At 38.9% G+C, this 18,911-nt stretch overlaps 1 protein-coding gene across 1 annotated transcript; it reads right to left on the bottom strand.

The window, feature by feature from the left end:
- Nucleotides 1–601: 601 nt before the first annotated feature.
- ppm1j (protein phosphatase, Mg2+/Mn2+ dependent, 1J) lies at nt 602–17,618 on the bottom strand. The gene is made up of 10 exons (XM_044215057.1): nt 17,032–17,618; nt 9,700–9,814; nt 7,332–7,661; nt 6,705–6,817; nt 6,375–6,459; nt 5,746–5,864; nt 5,236–5,299; nt 4,682–4,789; nt 3,568–3,719; nt 602–2,065 (listed from the first exon to the last, which is right to left on the bottom strand). The coding sequence occupies exons 1-10, from the start codon at nt 17,292–17,294 to the stop codon at nt 1,918–1,920; spliced, it is 1,497 nt and encodes a 498-aa protein (XP_044070992.1). The 5' UTR covers nt 17,295–17,618; the 3' UTR covers nt 602–1,917.
- Between the last annotated feature and the right edge of the window lie 1,293 nt (nt 17,619–18,911).

The raw sequence follows: 18,911 nt of genomic DNA, 5'->3' as shown, positions 1-18,911 counted from the left end.
AAGTGCAAGGCCAGTTTTTGACTAAGTGAAGGATTACCACTTCAATACTTATCTACATATTAGGTTTTAATAATAATAATAAGAAAAAATATTTAAAGAAAAGCTATAGTCATTCTTATGCAAGTAAGAATTGGGGTGTGTGAGACCCAAAACATTAAGGAAGGAAAGCCAATGTCAACAAAAGTGGTTAATCCTTAAATAATTAATATTGAGGCTTTGTGCTCCATGTCACTAAACTTGAGTCTATATGAAGAAGACTACTTTACTATTGTTAAAAAAGTTCATACATATTTTGGAAACTTGTTGCCTCCTGAAATTTAATATGAACATACAGAGAAATTCTGCTCTTGGGAAATGAATTATGTCTTTAGATAACTCTGTGCTTCAATAGCAACTCATAATGCTGGTGATGGAGTCAGAATAGGGTGAAGTGGATTTTTAGAAACTGAACTTTCCTCTTAGTCAAACAGTTTAATTATCATTGACAGGCTCTCTGAACTATTCTGATCCATTAGTTGACCAAAGGTTCATTTCCTTTTAAAACATACATGGGACTGACTGCCAGTGACACAAGAGAGTAAATAAACAAGTTCAAAACAAATGGGAAAAATCTGATTTATTTCTAAACTGGTACACATTAACCCTCTACCTCACATTTTGGTAGCTCATTTTCTAGGACACAAAACCTCTCTAAACAAACAGTAATGGATCAAAACATAAAAATAAAACTTCTGATACTGCTTACAACCAAAGTTGTCTTTAAAAATATATGGATAATCTAAAAAAACAACATGACAAAAATGGTACAAAAGAGGTATATGGTACATTTAAGGGAACACAATGTTCTTTGCCACTTCTTCTACAAAGATCAAATTTAGTGCATCTGAAGAAAAAAACTCTTGAGTCCCTTTAATTTCTTAATAAGGCATATGTGTGAAGTTTATCACATCTTACTATACCGAGACATATGCTGAGAACAAATTACTTTCTCCTCCGAGGGTTAAATAATGAAAACATGTAGTTAAACAAATTATCCTGTTCCTTCATGTTTTTTTTTTGTTTTTTTTACAGAACACAAGTATAACCCTCTGTTCTCTTTACTGTAATGACAAAAATAAAACAAATCATCTATGAGCACATTCAATAGAAATATATCGCAAATCAACAGGCTACCACAGAGCATGTGCAACAGTGCCTAAGGTGTCGTCATTCATTCATCATTAACAAAGGAAGTACAGCAATACAAACTCAACTGATTCTGTTTCAAAAGGTCCATTTCTCTGTTTTTACCTTCTACATGCTTATTTAATGTACAGACATGAATCTAATGAATTTTATTGTTTTGTTTTATTGTTTTATTGTTATCTTTTATGTATTTTTATTTATTTATTTTATTTTTTTACAGATTTCCATCCTTATGCCATAGCAGCATCTCTTTGGTTTCCTCACATTCTCTACTGCAATCCCCTTTACATTATATGATTGTGAAACTGCAGAAGGCTTCTTTTTTTTTTGTTTTTTTTTTTTTTTTTACAAAAGGGAGTCACATTCAGGGCATGACATGAAAATGAACAATCCATTCAAAGGATTGAGTAGCGGTTCGGCCTTGAAGAGAAACAGGAAACAAAAATACAACAAGGGTTTAATTCTCACTGGCAACTGTCACAAACAGCTGGGAGAAAGAGTGTGACTTCTCTTATAATGTCACTGAAAATCTTTTGTTACACGACTGGGTTGAAGTGAAGCGGCTGGGATTGGATCCAGTCTAGTGGGTTGATGAAGGTGCTGCTCAGACCCGAGTCTTCCCTATGACAAAGGTGATTTCTTCCTGTTGATCCAGGGCTTAGCGATCTTGGAGGGACCGTGGGAAGGACCCTAAAGAGTCAGCCCTGTCATAGCGGTCGCTGCAACACCTTGTCATGTCTCTGACTCTTGCCCCGCCAGTGGGATGACAAACACAGTGATGTCATCGCCTGAGCCCAGTTTATCATTGGGTAGCCGCCAGCCGCGCTCTTTCAGCACTCCTCGTGACCTCATCAGCAGGTCCTGGGCTGCCAGCGTATACCTGTGTAACAGACAGAAGTCACAAAGCAAAAAAACAGTCATTAAAATAGTGAGATACACTACAGTTTAAGACAAGCACAAACACACATACAAAACACAGATTCATATTCAATCAAGTAAGTATATCAGACAAAATAAAGGTTGCTTTTTATTTAAAAAAAAAACACCCTTGGATCCATTATAGATTTGGAATTCTGTTCAACCAGTTATCCAAGAACAATTGTACACCCGTTCTAGGTTGACTATGCATGTGTTTGTCTTATGTCTTTGTCCATTTTGATCCTTTGTCATATGGTAAAGACCATAGACTGTATAAAACCTGGACATAGTCCCCATGACAGCACCCCTAGGTTTCTGAAGAGCTGGTGTGAAGCTCAGTGTGGTGGCTCCGGCCGTCGCCATCTTGGCAGTGCCTGACTCCGCCGGCTCCCGGCTAATCCAAAAATGGGGCAAAGCGGTGGAGCGTCGGTGGAGCTGAGGTGGGCCGAATGAAGCCTGGTTGCTGCTGCTAGCCACCTGTGACGGTACCCACCTGTCACTGAAAGCGGTAAATCCCTGAATTATGCATAACTTTAAGCCTTAATAATTTAAAGGAGTTATAGACCAGGGGGGTCTATAACTCCTTTAAATTATTAAGGCTTAAAGTTAGTACAGTTAGTACATTTGTCACGAATGGGGAAATTAGCTATAGAGACCAAAACTGTTTTTTTGTACCAGGCTGTAAACATGTTAATTTTATTTTTCTGTAAAGTTGAGCATTTTAACATGGGGCTCTATGGGGATTGACTCGATTTTGGAGCCAGCCTCAAGTGGCCATTTGAGGAACTGCAGTTTTTGACACTGGGCAGCCCCGGAGGTTGCTGCTTGGTGTAGACACAGTAATGTCAAAACATTGGTCTGTTCGCACTTTTAAAGGATTATTAAAGACTTCCCTTGGAAGTTTGCTGTACTCAAGCTGATTCAGCTGCATACCGCTAGAAGATGTGCGGAAAACTATTTGTTATTTGGGAAACAATTTTACCCCCATTTAGCATTTATTAGCAGTATATAAACATTTCACACAATGAATGGTTTATGCCACACTATAATGTAATTGTAGGCAGATATAAGGTCTTTTAAAGTGTTTTATATGTAGTTGTCAACAACTTTAACTCCTCAATATAATACAACACTGATGTAATTATATAAAATATGTCTTCATAGGAGAAGTTACAATTGTTAAAAATACTGTACATTAACACAAACTTAAACAAGTGTTACCCAGCTGAAGCTATAATTTACACAATATACTACTACTATTCTATAACTATAAGCAGAATTCTGCCAGAAACCTAATTATTTGTCACCACCTAGTGGACATACTGAGTACAACAGTACACCACTGACATTAGTTCACAGTGGATTTATGAAACTGCAGCTTTCATGTAGTTTTCCTGGACATGTTCACACAGCACATGACAGAACAAAAGCCTAATGTAAAGGATTATTTGGCTGACTGCATACCTCATGGGATCAGAGGGGTCACAGCAGGATAAGTAAGCTGACACAGCATCTGCCACTTCCCTGTCCGTTGTCACGTCCCACAATCCATCTGTGCCCATGACCAAGACGTCATCTGGGCCATGTTTGTTTTCATCCAGGTTATAAACCTTCACCTGTGACAGAAAGACATATTATTGATACATTCTTATTCATCATGCTGTCATGATTTATAAAACTATTTTGCATAAAGAAGACAGTAAACATTTTGTGCTTGTGTGTTTAGTGCTGGAAGATTAGCAAATGATCATGTTCATTCACATGTTTTGACATTTGACACTTATTGAGAGTGACTTACAGCAAGTGTTAGATAAGCTTAGTTCAAGAAATAGAGGCCTGATAATATTCCTGTAATGCTGTACTGAGAGGTGGTTGAACAGGAAATGAGAAAGCCTAACAAGAGAGGCAGAGAGTATTTTTAACTCCATAAAACAAAAATAAGAAGTGATATGATGAGTAGCAAGATACTGAAAAAAGGTTGTGTGCACTTCTAACCTTTCTTGGTTCAAATGACTGCATGTCTAACAGCCGTGTGGATTGCTTCGTGCACAGCTTTCAACAGTGGTGGAAGAAGTACTCATATCTTTTACTAAAGTAAAAGTAGCAATACTGCTCTACATTCAAAACTTCACTTAAGTAAAAATACAAAAGTATTAATAGCAAAATGTACTTAAATTATTAAAGTAAAAGTACTTGTTGGGTAGAATGGTTCCTTTCAGAGAGTAATATTAGTATAAACAGTATATATCATATTACTGGAATATTATTACTGATGCTTTAAGACGTAAGCAGCAATATAATGTTACAGCTGGTCGAGCTGGAGCACATTTGAACTACTTTATATACTGTTGGAAAGTTTAGTCTGTAGCACAGTATCATATTTTATAAATTGATTGTATGTTTTGTTTGTAAAATCTTAATCTGTAAAGTAACTAGTAACTCCAACAAAGTGAAGCTCAGGGCCCAAAAGCTGTTCAAATGTATCCTAAAGGCTCCAAGGTGGCTAAAGCAACGATGCTGAGTGCGACTCCTCAGGCAGCGCTGACAACCAGAGCTGCTTCTGACTCCTCACACTCACCTCAGGGACGCATGAGAGGAAAGGCTTGATGTAAATGTTGGAATTGTACACCTTCAGGTCATGATCGCCCAGCCCACGGGTCACTCCTATTGTCGCCATGACGCGTGCCTGTGTATACCAACACACATTCATCACAGGCACACACATACAGTAAGGACAAACACACACAATAATGTAGGTTATTGGTTGGATGTAATTCAGTTCTAGGAAAATCCATTTATGAGGTATTATTAAGTGAAGACCATGTTCTCTCAGACAATGATGAAAATGTTGAGCAGGACTTATTTCTACCCAGGCGGTGGCTGCAGAATTCAACAAATTACTTGTAGATGTAAAAATGCTTCATAATTGTATTAATCTGCATATACAGACTAAAAGATAGATAGCATGACCACACAACAATGTATCAGCTGTAGAGATTCTGTGAGCAGTATGATTGTTATGTACATTTTATGGTTATGTCATTACTAAGTCAAAACTGTCCGCACCTTAATATTTAGAAATCTCTACAAATGGCTGGGTATCGACTACAATGGGTGTTCTCTGTTTCTTACCTTTTTACCCTCTCCATATATCAGGGGGAATTTCAGATCATCTTCAACGATTGTCTTATAAGCCCTACAACACAACAACAGATCTCAGATGTAAGTTACTGAAACTGTCTGGAAAGTTATTCAGCAACAATGTTGATGACTATTTAAGTCATTTTTAAAAGCAAAATTCACTGGTTCTAGCTTCTCAAATGTTAATATTTGCTGCTTTTCTCTGTTTTTTATCATTGAAAACATTTTGGGTTTTCAAGCTATTTAAACAAGTCAACTTGAGCTCTGGGAAAATGTGATGGAAATTTTTTTACTATTTTCTGATATTTCATAGACTAAACAAATAATCGATTCATCAAGAAAATAATTGGCAGATTAATCGATAATTAAAAATCATTGTTGGTTCACCTCTCCTAATCACTCCACAACCAAACTGTTCTGAACAATTGTAGGATACCCAATACAGAGTAAAGTATTCATAAAAAGTGATTAACTGTCAGAAATGTGGTTAAAAAGGTTTACCAGCCAGTCATGGTGTGGTCTCTGTAGAGCATCTTTTTGCCCAGCTCACTGTGCTGGATCCTACGAGGGAACTCAATGTGAGTGAACTCATTACCCAGGAGCTCTGGCCTCAGGAAGCCCTGGAGTGACACACAAAATGGAGCAGGTCGCATCAAACTACAGAATAAAAAGCTTTACTTAAGCCTAAATGTCCGTCACGACTCACACGTTTTTCTAAAACAAGAAAAACTATAAGATTGCATGTTTAACAGGAGACCTGCTGTACAGTATGCTGTACACTGAAGGCACAAAACAGCTCCCTGTTTTAGCAGCAAACATCATCCACCCACCCTGTGACTCAGAACTACAACCGGCTACTAAAATAGACAACCGATGAACACCAGTTTATATCAGTGAGACACAGGATTTCCTCCCTCTTCTTCAGGTTGCATACTTATCATGCTCAACTCAACTTTACTGTTAGTTAAACCTCACTTGTCTAGTAAAGTTATATTTATACTCTTCCTGTTACAGCTTGCTATGCACCAGATTTTAAAATCCACTTGAACAGATTACTATGCAGTTCATTTATGTGTCTGTTGGTAAAATAATTGTATTTGCCATGTGAGACATAGAAGAGAGAAGAATACCAGATACTGTAGCCGCTGTCTCTCTGACTCAGGTGTGAATTCATTAGTCATGGGAATAACTTCATTGTTTCGTATGATTATGGCCCTGTAGAGAGAAAGAGGAAGGGGAGTGAGAAGGTTCACACAGAGAGAACCTTATTTCACACAAAGAGCTCTACATGATGCTGCAGTATGCAAAGTGAATCCCAGGGGACACAATAATCTACTATGTCTGCTGTCTATGTCTATGTCTCCTATGAGTATAAAGCTCTATACATTGTACAGCGGAGAGCTAGAGTGAATTACATTTATCCTGTGGTCTGCAGTAGAAGGTTTTTTCAGTTCTCTCACCTGCTATCTCCAGCATTGGCCACGTAGAGTTTCCCCATCAAATGAATGGCAGCTAAGGCACAACACCCACCAGAGATGGCATATGACGTTTTTTCCTTTTCAATTAGGTCATCCTGAAATAACGAGAGAAAAATCAAGGAAAAAAACAAAAGGCCTGCAAAACCTCAGTGGTTTAAGAGCTCACTTTGCCTCTCATCACCCAAAATAGCTCATTATTTTCTTCATACATATTCATATTCAAAACAAAACAGCAGTGCGTATGGAGAGAAACAAGGAGGCTTTGAAGAATACATTACCTTGGCTGTGGGTTATTATCAGTATCATCTAAACCAGACAGTGGTTGCATCAGAGAAGAGTATCACTTTGAGCTTACTGACTGCATGAGGCCCTCAATATCCTCAAGTTTGGATACTGCTAGGTTCACCAAAATAAGATCTTTATACTAACTCTCTTTGGTGACCTTTGGTGGCAAATCATAACAGACTGGCTAAGATAGTAAGTCTAAAGTGTTTTCTGGGAATTTAAGTTAAAATATACAAGATACAAATGTGCCAAAATGCCTTGTGCAGCTTGCAAAGCACTGTTCTCTTGTTTTCTTACATAGATTGTTGGTTATCATCTGCTCACCATCTGTGTGAAGGCGGTCTCTATGACTCCCATCACCAGGCTCTCCAAGCTGACAACCTTCTCCATGTGAAAGCGTACTGAGGAGTCGCTGACAGCATCTGGATCTTCTGGTTCCTGTGTGGCTCCCTTCTTTGTCTCCGCCTGGTACGGGCTGCCGTTCTTGGCCAGGCAGATAGGAGGTGCACTGGTGGGGTTCTCCAGCAGGTGGCAGATTTCTCCCAAACGGTCTCTGATGAGGCGATGAAGAAGCTTGGAGGCCATGATGGCGGCTCCGGAACCTGCATGTCCATCAAACACGCCCCAAAAGTGGAGAGGGATTCCTGTACCATCCTAAAAAATGTATATGGATATAAAAATGTAGTAAAAACAGTAGTAGTAATATTAAAAAAATAACAGAAAAGTAATAATTAGTTATGGTTATGGTTTAAAAATCTCCCATGAGATTACAAATCTGTGTGAGGTTTTACAGGCTCTGGGACTGCAGCTGGTGACATTTGTAATGCTAAGCAATATTTTTCTTTCATTTCAGGTCTTACTGAACCACAATTGCAGTAAATCTAGATTATAATATTATGGGAAAGCTGGCAAGAGACAAAAATCTCATTGTGAGCTTTACTTTTCATGATTTATATGGCATAGTTTAAGTCAAAGACAATATATAACAGTAGTGTGCAAATAAACATAAAAAATTAAGTAATATTAACCTACAGTATAAAGCAAGTGTTACGTGATATCTGTTCTAACAGGATCTACACAAGTTATGGACAGACTACAGGAAAACTCTCCTCATGCCAGGGCTTTTGCTGATCTACTATGACGCAATAGGCAATGGAAAGGCGTTGCCACCTTTGTGTTTGCAGGCATGTTTACAAGCAGAGTTGGCCTGACTGACTAACTAACAGATGAACAGGCTTACCCCTCTGATGCTAGACTCAAGTGGAGGAGGGGTGCAACAAGGGATGATGTAATTCATTTACACCAAATGGAGGAGTGTGTGTGTACAGGCATTAAACAGACATATTGACCTGAAGAGTAAATGTGTTTTGAAAGATTACAGGACTACAATCACTGAGAAACAAGTCGTTGGCCTGTGCTCTACGGACCCAGTCACAGTTCTTATGAAACACCAGGTCAACAGGGCAAACCTGTTGTGTGTGCCTGCATTTTTTAGTATGTTAAGAAAATGAATCACTGTGACAAATGACTGCACAATCGTGATTGTAGAGAGTACAAAAAACCCCAATGCCCGCTTTAAACCTGCAATGACTGATTTTTTTAGCTGAAACATTGACATATTATCACCCTTTAAGTTTAAGTCCAGATATGGCTAACATGTTAGCAATCAGTTGCCTATTTACACATTCTACAGATACAGAACAACATTAGCATTCAATTTGGAGTTGTGTTTGTGGCCACATGATGACTGTAACTGACTCTGTTTAAGCTCTGTTTTTGGTCTTCACCATCCCCTGATTGAAATATCTGGCTCTTTAGCTGCTAAATGCTCCACTATGTTCACCAGCAAATCGCTAACTGTGTCTGTCTGCTGTTAGTTGGTTATTAGACCTTTTTTGCTGAAATCAGCCACTGCTGCAGTCCGAAAAAGTGAACTAAAACAGTAACGTTGCAGGATTGACAACCAAAACAATGAGCTGAAGATGTTAAAATGCTCTGTAGAGTTGAAGGGAACTGGAGAATGACAATTCTCACTACAAGTGACCTCTTTCACATACAAGTTGTCATGTGATCCATTGTTAACATACGTAAAAAGATTTTATATAGCTTCTTTAAAAAAATTTAATCGTGACACATCTTGAAAAAAACAAAAACAAATGTTCAGCCAGGTCTGGCACTTTAAACTTTACAGAGACCTGTTCAGACAAAAAGCCAAATTAAAGTAGTAGAATTTGGTTAAAAGTCTTCTTTTTGGGTCTTTGAGGTCTCTTCAGTTAGATCTTATTTTCTACAAACTTGAGGGTGAAGATACAAACATTCCAAAAAATACTTATCTTGTATATTTTTTAACCACTGGGACTTGTTTCTGATGCTTTGCTTTGTAATGACGAGACGAGAAACAGTGAGGGATATATGAGAGCCATTTGAATGATAGTATACATAGTGAAACATTAGAAGTCCCACAAGAACTGGAGGGGAATTACAAGTAACAAGGTGAATCCATCAATACCAAATAGGATACGAAGACACCATTATTGGGTATCAAGATGTGATTTTAATTTCAATGCACTACTGCTCAGACTATATTGTGTTTTTGTTTATTTGTGTATTGGAGCTGCCAGCCTTTGACCAGAAATTTCGTCCCTCATTCACTGACTCCTCTTTTGATGTCAGGAGCTTGCCCTTCGCTCACCCCGTTGTCCTCCAGCAGAGTGGAGTTGCGGTGTTTGCTGCTCGGCTTCTTCACAAACAGCTTCTCACAAGAGGCCTGGTCCTCATTCAGCATGCTCTTCCCCGCATTGATCACCCTGATGGAGAAAGAGGTGAGGCAGAAAGGTGAGACTGGAGTTAGATGATTTATAGTGTTTACTCTCATTCTTCTAACCACATGAAAACATAATAGCAGCCAGAAAGATGGCGAGAGTCGAACAGTGAGGAAAAAAGTGGGCTAGGATGCAGTCATATCCCAGAGGGAACTTGCAGGAGGAATGAAGTGTTTTTATTATGAGCTGATGCCTGTGAAGGATAATGGCTTTCACGTATTGCACTGTTTCATACTCCTGGTGTGTGCTGCAGCAGTGTTCACTGGAGGTACCAATGCAGAACACTGGTGAAAACAGTGGTGAAGCTGGAAACTGAAACTGTGCTAACTAGCTTTATCTATGTAAAAAAATAACAAATAGTATAGTAAACAGTTTTCCAGTTTCTCAAAACAAACAATTGCTCAAACTATTTCATCACACATTTAGTTTGACCAAAACAGGGTTTTTAAATGTTCTAGCTCTACAAATAATGTATCCAGTACTTCCAGTAATTCTTGAAATTTATTTGAGTTGTGTAATCTATCATGGATTAAAGTGATGGATTATATTATGGTAATACAGTATAAACAGTAAATCATTCTGCACCATAAACCTGCATTAATTGTTTTTGCCACTTGGGGGAAGCGCAACTGTATGGAGGCCCTGAAAGGCAAGTGAGAATTTTTTTTCTGGTGATCCATTTTCTAAATCTGATCAAAATAGTTTTCTCTCCTGTGTTTGACACATTTCTCTCCACCTGTTGAATTCATACTCCAAATCAATAGGGGGCAGCATATCACATATCAGGTCATAACTGCTGCAAGCTGCCATTAGCTAGTTGGCTCAGTTAGCTGTGCAGCTAACTTAGTTACGGTGCTATTAGCTGACTGAGCACCAGAACCGAAGTTGGGCAGGTGGTACCTGAACACGGCCAGACCAGGACAGAACGGAACCTCAGAGACCGACAGAGGCCAGTTAGCAAGCTAATTTCAGTAGATATTTCTGCAACACAATATAGATGTCTTTGACATGATATCAGCACTGTTACTTCTCAACATTCCGTTGATAATGTTAGTTAATTTTTTATGTTTATGCTAATATTCTGGCCAAATCTTACATATTGTTCCTGAACAGGTGAACTTTTTTTCCCCCCAGGATAATTTTTATAAGTTCCTTAAAAACAGTATTTCATCTGTGAAAGAGGCAGAACATTTTTTTTTCATCTGTGAAAGCCCTGAAAGGCAAGTGAGAAATTTTATTTTTATCTTTTTTCTGCTGGTTTCACAGATGAAATACTTTTTTATGGGGGAAAAAAATTCACTTGTTCTTAAGTCATAAACACAGGAGAGAAAACTATTTTGATCAGACTTAGAAAATGGATCACCAGATAAAAATGTGTTCGCTTGCCTTTCAGGGCTTCCGTACAACCAAGTGCAACAAGCTGTAAAGACAAAACTGACATATAATTACATTATAAAGTTGATATGTGTTAGTAAACTGTTACTTGTTTACACATCCAGCAAACACGGGGCAACATTGATTCGAAGTCGTGTTTTTGACTGCCTGGCGATTTTTAGCTCTGTTTTGGACTTTACTAACATCTGATGGAAATATTTGGCTCTTTAGTTGCTATATGCTTCACTATGTTTACCATGCTAACTAGTCAGACCTTTGATGCTGGGCAAGTAGCGTACAGTGGGTTTTTAGAGCTTTTTCGCCTAAAACAACTACCTGCTGCTTCTGGAAACAAGGTCCATCTGAGCCGTAAGAGTGAACTGAATCAGTAAAGTTGTGGGCCATAAAACCAAAATAATGAGCTGAAAGAAGCTAAAAAGCTCCATAGAGCTGAGGAGAACTGCAGAGTCAGGTAATAATTCTCTGTGGGTTTGTAACTACAAGCATCTCCTTTCACATTACATATAATGATTTCATCCATTGTTATGTTAGCATGTTAGCATGTTTACTCTGATAGATTACACAACTCAAGCATGTTTCAAGAATCTGCTATTTGATTTTCATACTTTGTAAATGGAAACTAATGGCTGCCTGGAACAATAGGAAAAACACAAATCTAAAACACAATTGCATGTTTTGCAAAATGGTTAGCTGTGTAGAAAAGTATATACAATTTGTAGTAAATGGGCTACAACATGGTCCTTTAAGCTGCACATGAGGCTGACTTGGAAAGGCCGCAGTTTGGACCTCATGCTGGCATATTACATAACATTCAGTTTCAATTATAGATAAATGCCACATTAGCTGGACAAACGGCATAATGCCTATTGCGCAATTCCAGTAATTCAAGTATTGTCATTAAGATTCCCTTGGAAACTCCTGCAGAGGAGGGATTAGTAATTTATCAGTTACTGCTGGGATCATCTGAGGAAGGAAAAAGTAAGATACCAAAAAGGAAAGGGAGACTGACAGTGAGAGGGAAAGAGGAAAAACTGTACAGTCAAACAAAGGAGACAAGAGAAATCCAGAATAAAAACCCCTTCAAAGTAAGACCTTTGACTTTTCACTTTCCAAATAGTTACGCTGATTACAATCATTGCAGAAAATGGTCGCTGGCTGGCCAGAAGATCTGACATCAGAGAGCAGCAAATATGAGGCACAAAATGCAATTGCTGCCCAAATCTGGATTATAAAAAGCTCTTTCTCTCTCTAATCAGTTGAAAGCAGTGAACAGGCACCACTGTGTCCTGCACTGCGCTCCCTGCATTAGGACTGATGACAGGGAAGAATTTAAAGTCGCCTGACTGTTGTCTAAACTTTCTGCCGAAAGGCCAAAAGTTGACACCAAATGCAGAGAATATGTTTTTTTATTTGCTGTTATTGAATGCATCTGTTCCATCAGCCATTGGAGGCCTACAGTATGTTAGGCTAGCTGAAGAAATGGCCACCATTATACCTCCTATAATGTTTTGTTTCACAATGTTACTCTTAGGATGATTTCACATTCTTTTAAATGAACATAACATAATATAATAACAAAGATCATTATGTTGAATAAATCATCATACTAGTGCAATGATTAGCTTGTTCTGCCTTATTACAATATTTAAAAAATTAGAAATTCCCGATGTAGCTTAAAGTGAAACTAACTGGAAACCATAAATGATTTTAACACTCGTTTTGAGAAGAGACTAGGTTAAATATAAGAGTAAACTTCTTTTTCACCACTTCCACAGCTGAGAGTCAGCATTATTCTCTGTTTTGAAAGCAGTCACATGTGCTCAGCGAGCTATAATTCAACATAATGTCGGTTACATGGGAGGATGTGATTCTAAACCAGGAGCTCAAGCCTTCCTATAATGTGAAGTAACTCTTTCACATATCTTCTTTCCGGTCATATGTCCACAACTTGTGACTGAAAACCACATTGGGTCATGTTTGGTAAGACAATATTTCTCTGTTTGAACCCTCCTACTGCACAGTATGTTATGCAAGGAAAGTTCAAAAGAGGAAGTTGAGAGTTCCGGTGAATTCTCCGATTGTGGTTGCTGGACCTTTTAACGTCATAGATGTGATAAAAATGTGTTTCAAGTTTGGTGTTATTAGACATCTTCTCTTTAGTAAAACATGAAGATGTGGTTAAAAAATGTCTTGTCTTGTCAATCCCTACAGGGCTGTTTTAGTGATGTGGAGTTTAGTCATCAGAGGCAGATCAGTGGTGTGTGTAAGCCAGTGAAAGACACCCCTGAAAAAATTATTTCAGATTTTGAGATTTTGAGAATAATTTTCCATTACAAATCTGAACTTGTTGAAATGTGGATCTAACTGTGTAAGTGTGATGTGTGTTTGTATGTTTATTTTTTGCTCGTGATGCTTAATGGTGCTCAATATAGAGTTTAAAATAAAAACTGTATACCTGTTCCAGCAGTCTGGCCTGTGGGTGTGTATCTAGTTGCTCTGCTCATAATACAGACACATTTGAGAGTAAAAGAGTAGACTGTTTGAGAGGATTTTAACAAAGTGAATGTGAAAAAGATAAATCCCTGCTTGATGCTAAACTAGGCTACATCAGGTGGAGGTGGGCAGCTAGACAAACACTGCAGGCCTGGTAAAAAGCCTTCATCTGGGAACATTTAAGAATTAGTCTAGTCATATTCTGAATTCCTTTTCATGGAGAGGAAGTTGAGCGTCATGTTTGCAAGACACATGTGCAATGCTGAAATTAAAACTGCCAGGCAAGACCTGACAAGAACAAATCTCCAGTACAATAATAACAGGTACTGCAGTAACTTGAATATTGTTTAGAACATAATGCAGGTACTGTAATTAAAACACACTGTAAACAGTGTCTCATCATTCATTTAGGATCTGGACACAGAATAGTGTCAGGACTGGCTGATATGAACAAAAAACTGGTAAATAACTATCTTCGTTGTATTGAAATGCATGTTAACACACAGTGAGTGTTCAAAATATCAGGGGCATTTTTATGACATTACATTGCAGCTATCTGTCTCAAAGCTTAAAAAGTTTCTGCTTTTCTGTACTTATCACATCTATCGTGTTCAATAAAATATCATCGCCTTTTAAGTTGATATAGCAAACTTGTTAGCAAACAGTTGCTTATTTACACATCCAGCAGTTACGGAGCAACAAAATCATTCATTTGGAGTCGTGTTTCTGGCCACCTGATGAATGTAAGTCCAATAGTCACTCTCTTTTAGCTGTGTGTTTGGTCTCTACCAGCTCTTAAGGGAAATATCTGGCTCTTAAGCTGCTAAATGCTCCACTATGTTCACCAGATAGTCACTAACTGTGTCTGTCTGCTGTTTGGTGCTGAACAGGTAGTGCACAGTGAGTCTTTAGAGCTTTTTCTCTGAAAACAGCTGCCTGCTGCGTCTGTGATACTATATATATATATATATATATATATATATATATATATATATATATATATATATATATATATATATATATATAGTAGTATAATTTGTTTCCATCTTGGCTTAAAACAAGAATATATCTATGAAAACATTTCCAAAATGAATCGAAGCACAGGAAGATCTTTTTTTACTTGCTTCCTCACACTCTATCTCATGGTGTCAGTGCCAGGGCCTGGTAGCTTGCCTCCATATTGAATTGTATTAAATAGCCATTTCACAAAAGCACTTTGAGTGACTTACCGTAAGTGCACTCACGTGATTATGCTGACACAATGTTGTACAGCAGCGTTATAGCATCAATTAGACTCATCTTGAGCATCCAAAACCTGTGTACTGCTAAAACTGCAGACATATATACACACAGTTCCCTTTGAAATTTGACCCTATGTGTCTGTCTAACTTTTGAGACAATATGTGGTGATGCTCAAAGCTTTTACTTTCATAATCTTTTGCAAAACACGGTACATCAGGACCAGAGAAAACATGCCAAAACACTGCTCGATCAGTGCGATGCCAGGCTAACCCAACATCAATCACCATGAATCCTCATTACCACCAGAATGACAGACATACACTAATTGAGTGTAATCAAAGTGGCGAAGTTGCACAGAGTCTGAACGTAAGCCAGCAGGGCGGCCTCCAACTGGACAGCATCCATCTTGTGTACACTGTTTTGGCCATCATTGTTCCTACTCAGTAAACAGCATCAGACAAAAAGGGTGGAGCTGATAGATGCTCCAATAGATAAATGTTGCTCTGTGAAAAATTTCAGCCACACAGCTAAAACAGCTGTGTTTCGATGAGTCCACACACATCACAGTGCGTTTATCACCTTTTGATAGCTGTGAATAGTCTTACCAGAGCCATATCAGCTGTGTGAGTGAATAAATAACTTCGTCAGTCAATCCCAAATAAACACAGCCTTGTACAACCTTTACAACCTGATTACAACAACAACTTGGCATTAATGCTTATTTTCAGTGTTAATGGCAGATGTTTTCAGTTATTTGGGATTGATTTGTGTTAGTTGGAGAGTTTTGTCCGCCGTGATAGTTTAACACCGCTGGGTGTGGACTTTTTGGATGTTTACACTCTCTGTACTAAATGAGCACCGACAGCTGATGCATGAGCAGATCAGCCGATTAGACTGTGTTGTAAACAGCCCTGCTAATGCTGTGATTACAGTTTCAGTGACTTATATCAAAGTCGTTTGCAGCATAATACAGATGACAGCACTGGCGACAGTGCACTTTCCCACACACAAACGTCCCTTTTTGCATTACGGCATCTTCATTTGACCTTCCTCATTCAGTCTTCTGAGACGGTTGTCGTCACAAATCTAGTCCCTTTGAGACTCTCTGCATGAGTCAGCCTTTTTTTTCTTTCTGTTTCCACACTGCGTGCAGGAGGACAGGCAGGGGTGGTACAGTATAGCCCACATACTGCACTGTAGGACTGGAGCTATTCAGTCCTTCATAACCCCCCCGTCCCCCTTGCCTCTGGGAGAGTGGAATGTCTGTAAGTGTTTTTCCTCAGCAGGAATCGCCAGAACAGCATATCCCGGCCAACATTGTGGATGAAATGCTGCTGCTTTGTTTCTACCTGTGAGAGTACTGCAGGTGTATTAGAGTGTAAAAGCCCCCGCAGTAAAACCAAGGACACAAGGAGTGGAGTTCTGCACCTAAGCTCACAAACAAATGTGAATGTGAATTAGTCACAACTTCACACAGCTGCAAAACCTGTTCATGAAAGACAAAGAAGAAGCAGCCTAAAGTATTAAACACAGGCTCAAAGGCTCTTTGTCTTTGTGTGTGAAAAAGACAAAGAAGCAGCCAGACAGAGAAAAAATTAATTGAGCTGTCATAGAGGTCATATGCATTTAAATATCAAAAACGTCAGGAATGTAAGGAAACACACAGAAAGGCTTGTTAGTAACATGAGTAGGTAGACATTTCCTGCTTTCACTTTTGTATGACCAATTCAGACATAACTCTTTAAATTTTCTTGAGGAGGAGCCTTTAGTCACAGATCTTTGAACACAGATGTCACTGTGTCGTGATGGGGAGCGTTTTGTCTAATTACAGCGCACAGACACACTGATCCAAATATCATTTACAGCAGCTCGGGGGAGGAACAGTGAGGTAGAAAGTGTACAATCGCAAAAGGCCATATTGTGCCATCATTTGGCTGCTGCAGTGCATTCAGAGCTGCTGAGGCTGCTGCAACACAGGCCTGACACTCATCAGGACAATAATAAAATCATAAGATTTGCTGATGTGAATGCTTTTTTTTTTTTTCAATTAATGCCTTGACTTGGCCACTCACTCTGCGTATCCCGTCCGCCAGGGAAGCCTGCTGTCTCTCTTTAACGTGAGCACCGGCCGTGATGCGTGCTCGGTGGAGTACTGCAGGAGCTCCGGGGTGAGGTCCAAGAAATCCGGCCGGCCGTAGGGGAAGCGCGGCGGCAGGCTGTCCAGTCCGCAGGTCTGGCCGCCACCTAAGTGATGGTTGTGGTGGTGGTGGTGTCCGTGCGGCATCATCCCTCCCACCAGAGTGGACATCGCGTTTTTAACTTTGCTGATCATCATCGGCGCCGAAGATCCAAAAGATCCGGACAGAAAAATTAAACGCGACTCGATGTGAGAGAAAAAAACAAAAACAATTCACAGCCAGTGACGAGGATCATTTCAGGAAGCGATTTTTTCCCTCCTTGGCCCCATGTGACAGCTTTCAGAAAGGCAGACGCGATGTTTTCCTCATTCAAACAGAATAAAACCCTCACTGGCTGCGTATAGGCTGTAATCCGGCAGATGGCTATATCTCATCTCAGAAGGCAGGGCTTCACAGGGACGTGCAGCCGCTCGTGAACATATCACACACATCCAAAAAATCTCTAACGCAAAATCCCAACAGCTACAGGAAATAAGTAGGCTGCTTTAGTCACGAGGATTGACAGACCTAAATGTGAAAGTAATCCAACAAAAGGACGACACAATCATATGGATCTGTGTCTCACTTTCTAATAAAACATCAACTCTGCAGTTACACATTTTAATAAGTCATAAATAATATTTGCATTTACTTAAGTACTATACTAAAGTACAAAATTGTACTCCTTGGCCACTTTATTAGGGACAACTAAGCAACTTACTTTAATCCAATACAACAGATCTGCCACAAATGCTGTATTTAGGAAGAATGTAATGTCAGATTGTGTTGTCAGAGAGGTGTTAATTTAAATATGTTCATTATTGAGGTTGTAGTTAGTTAGTGGTGGTGGTGTTGTGCTGGACTGCATTATATTGAAATGTGTTTCTAACATTCTTCCCCCCTCATGGTTGTAAATGGTGCGGGCAAAACATCACAAACAGTCTCAATATAATGCACTCCAGTTCAGCACCACTGCAAACTACAACCTCAATAAGAAATATATAGTGAAATTACCACCTCTCTGACAGTGCCAATCGAAACTGAACATTACTATCTTTGTAAAGGTAGAATTTATGGCAGAGCTGTTGTATTGGCTTGCATCAGATTTAACAGGTGTACCTAATAAAGTGGCCACCGAGTGTATCTAACAGCTGTAGTTACTTGCAGATTAAGATTTCACACACAAAACCTATGATGGCCTTATACATATGATGCAACATTACAAATTAAACAACAGATTAAAATTAGCTCCCCCAAACAGATTTCTCTATCGGAGTATCTGTCAGCTCCGTCTGTTTACTCCACTTTCTAATACAGCAAGCCAACAGCAAATGTTAGTGAGTCATCTGTAATTAAAGGTTAAGTTTTTAAGTTAATGATAAAACCTTTTTACAACAATTCATCAAGTCTTTAATTATAGATGTTAACAAGGCTGATGCTCTGCAGCACTTTCCCACATGATTAGAGGGCAAACGTTTCATTGGAGAGGGCAGGATGCTGGGCTGGTTGGATGAACTAAAGCGCTAAAAAGACAAAGCAAGTGAAATGCTGGAGGAGGATAAACAACAGTAACAACCTCACAACCCAAAAGTTGTTCATATTATTGGCTTATAACTGATCTATAAAGCATAAGTATACAATTTCAGATAAGATGAGGTACTTTCTTTATCATTGGGGAAATTGTTGTGCAGCAGTTGTAGTAGGAAAGGGTGCACAAGTATACACAATGCCAAAAATATATACAATGTTAACGGAAAACCATTGATTACAATGTA

The sequence above is a fragment of the Siniperca chuatsi genome, linkage group LG2, assembly GCF_020085105.1.
Source record: "Siniperca chuatsi isolate FFG_IHB_CAS linkage group LG2, ASM2008510v1, whole genome shotgun sequence".
NCBI classification, from domain to species: Eukaryota; Metazoa; Chordata; class Actinopteri; order Centrarchiformes; family Sinipercidae; genus Siniperca; species Siniperca chuatsi.
This window is presented reverse-complemented; position numbering and strand designations above follow the sequence as displayed.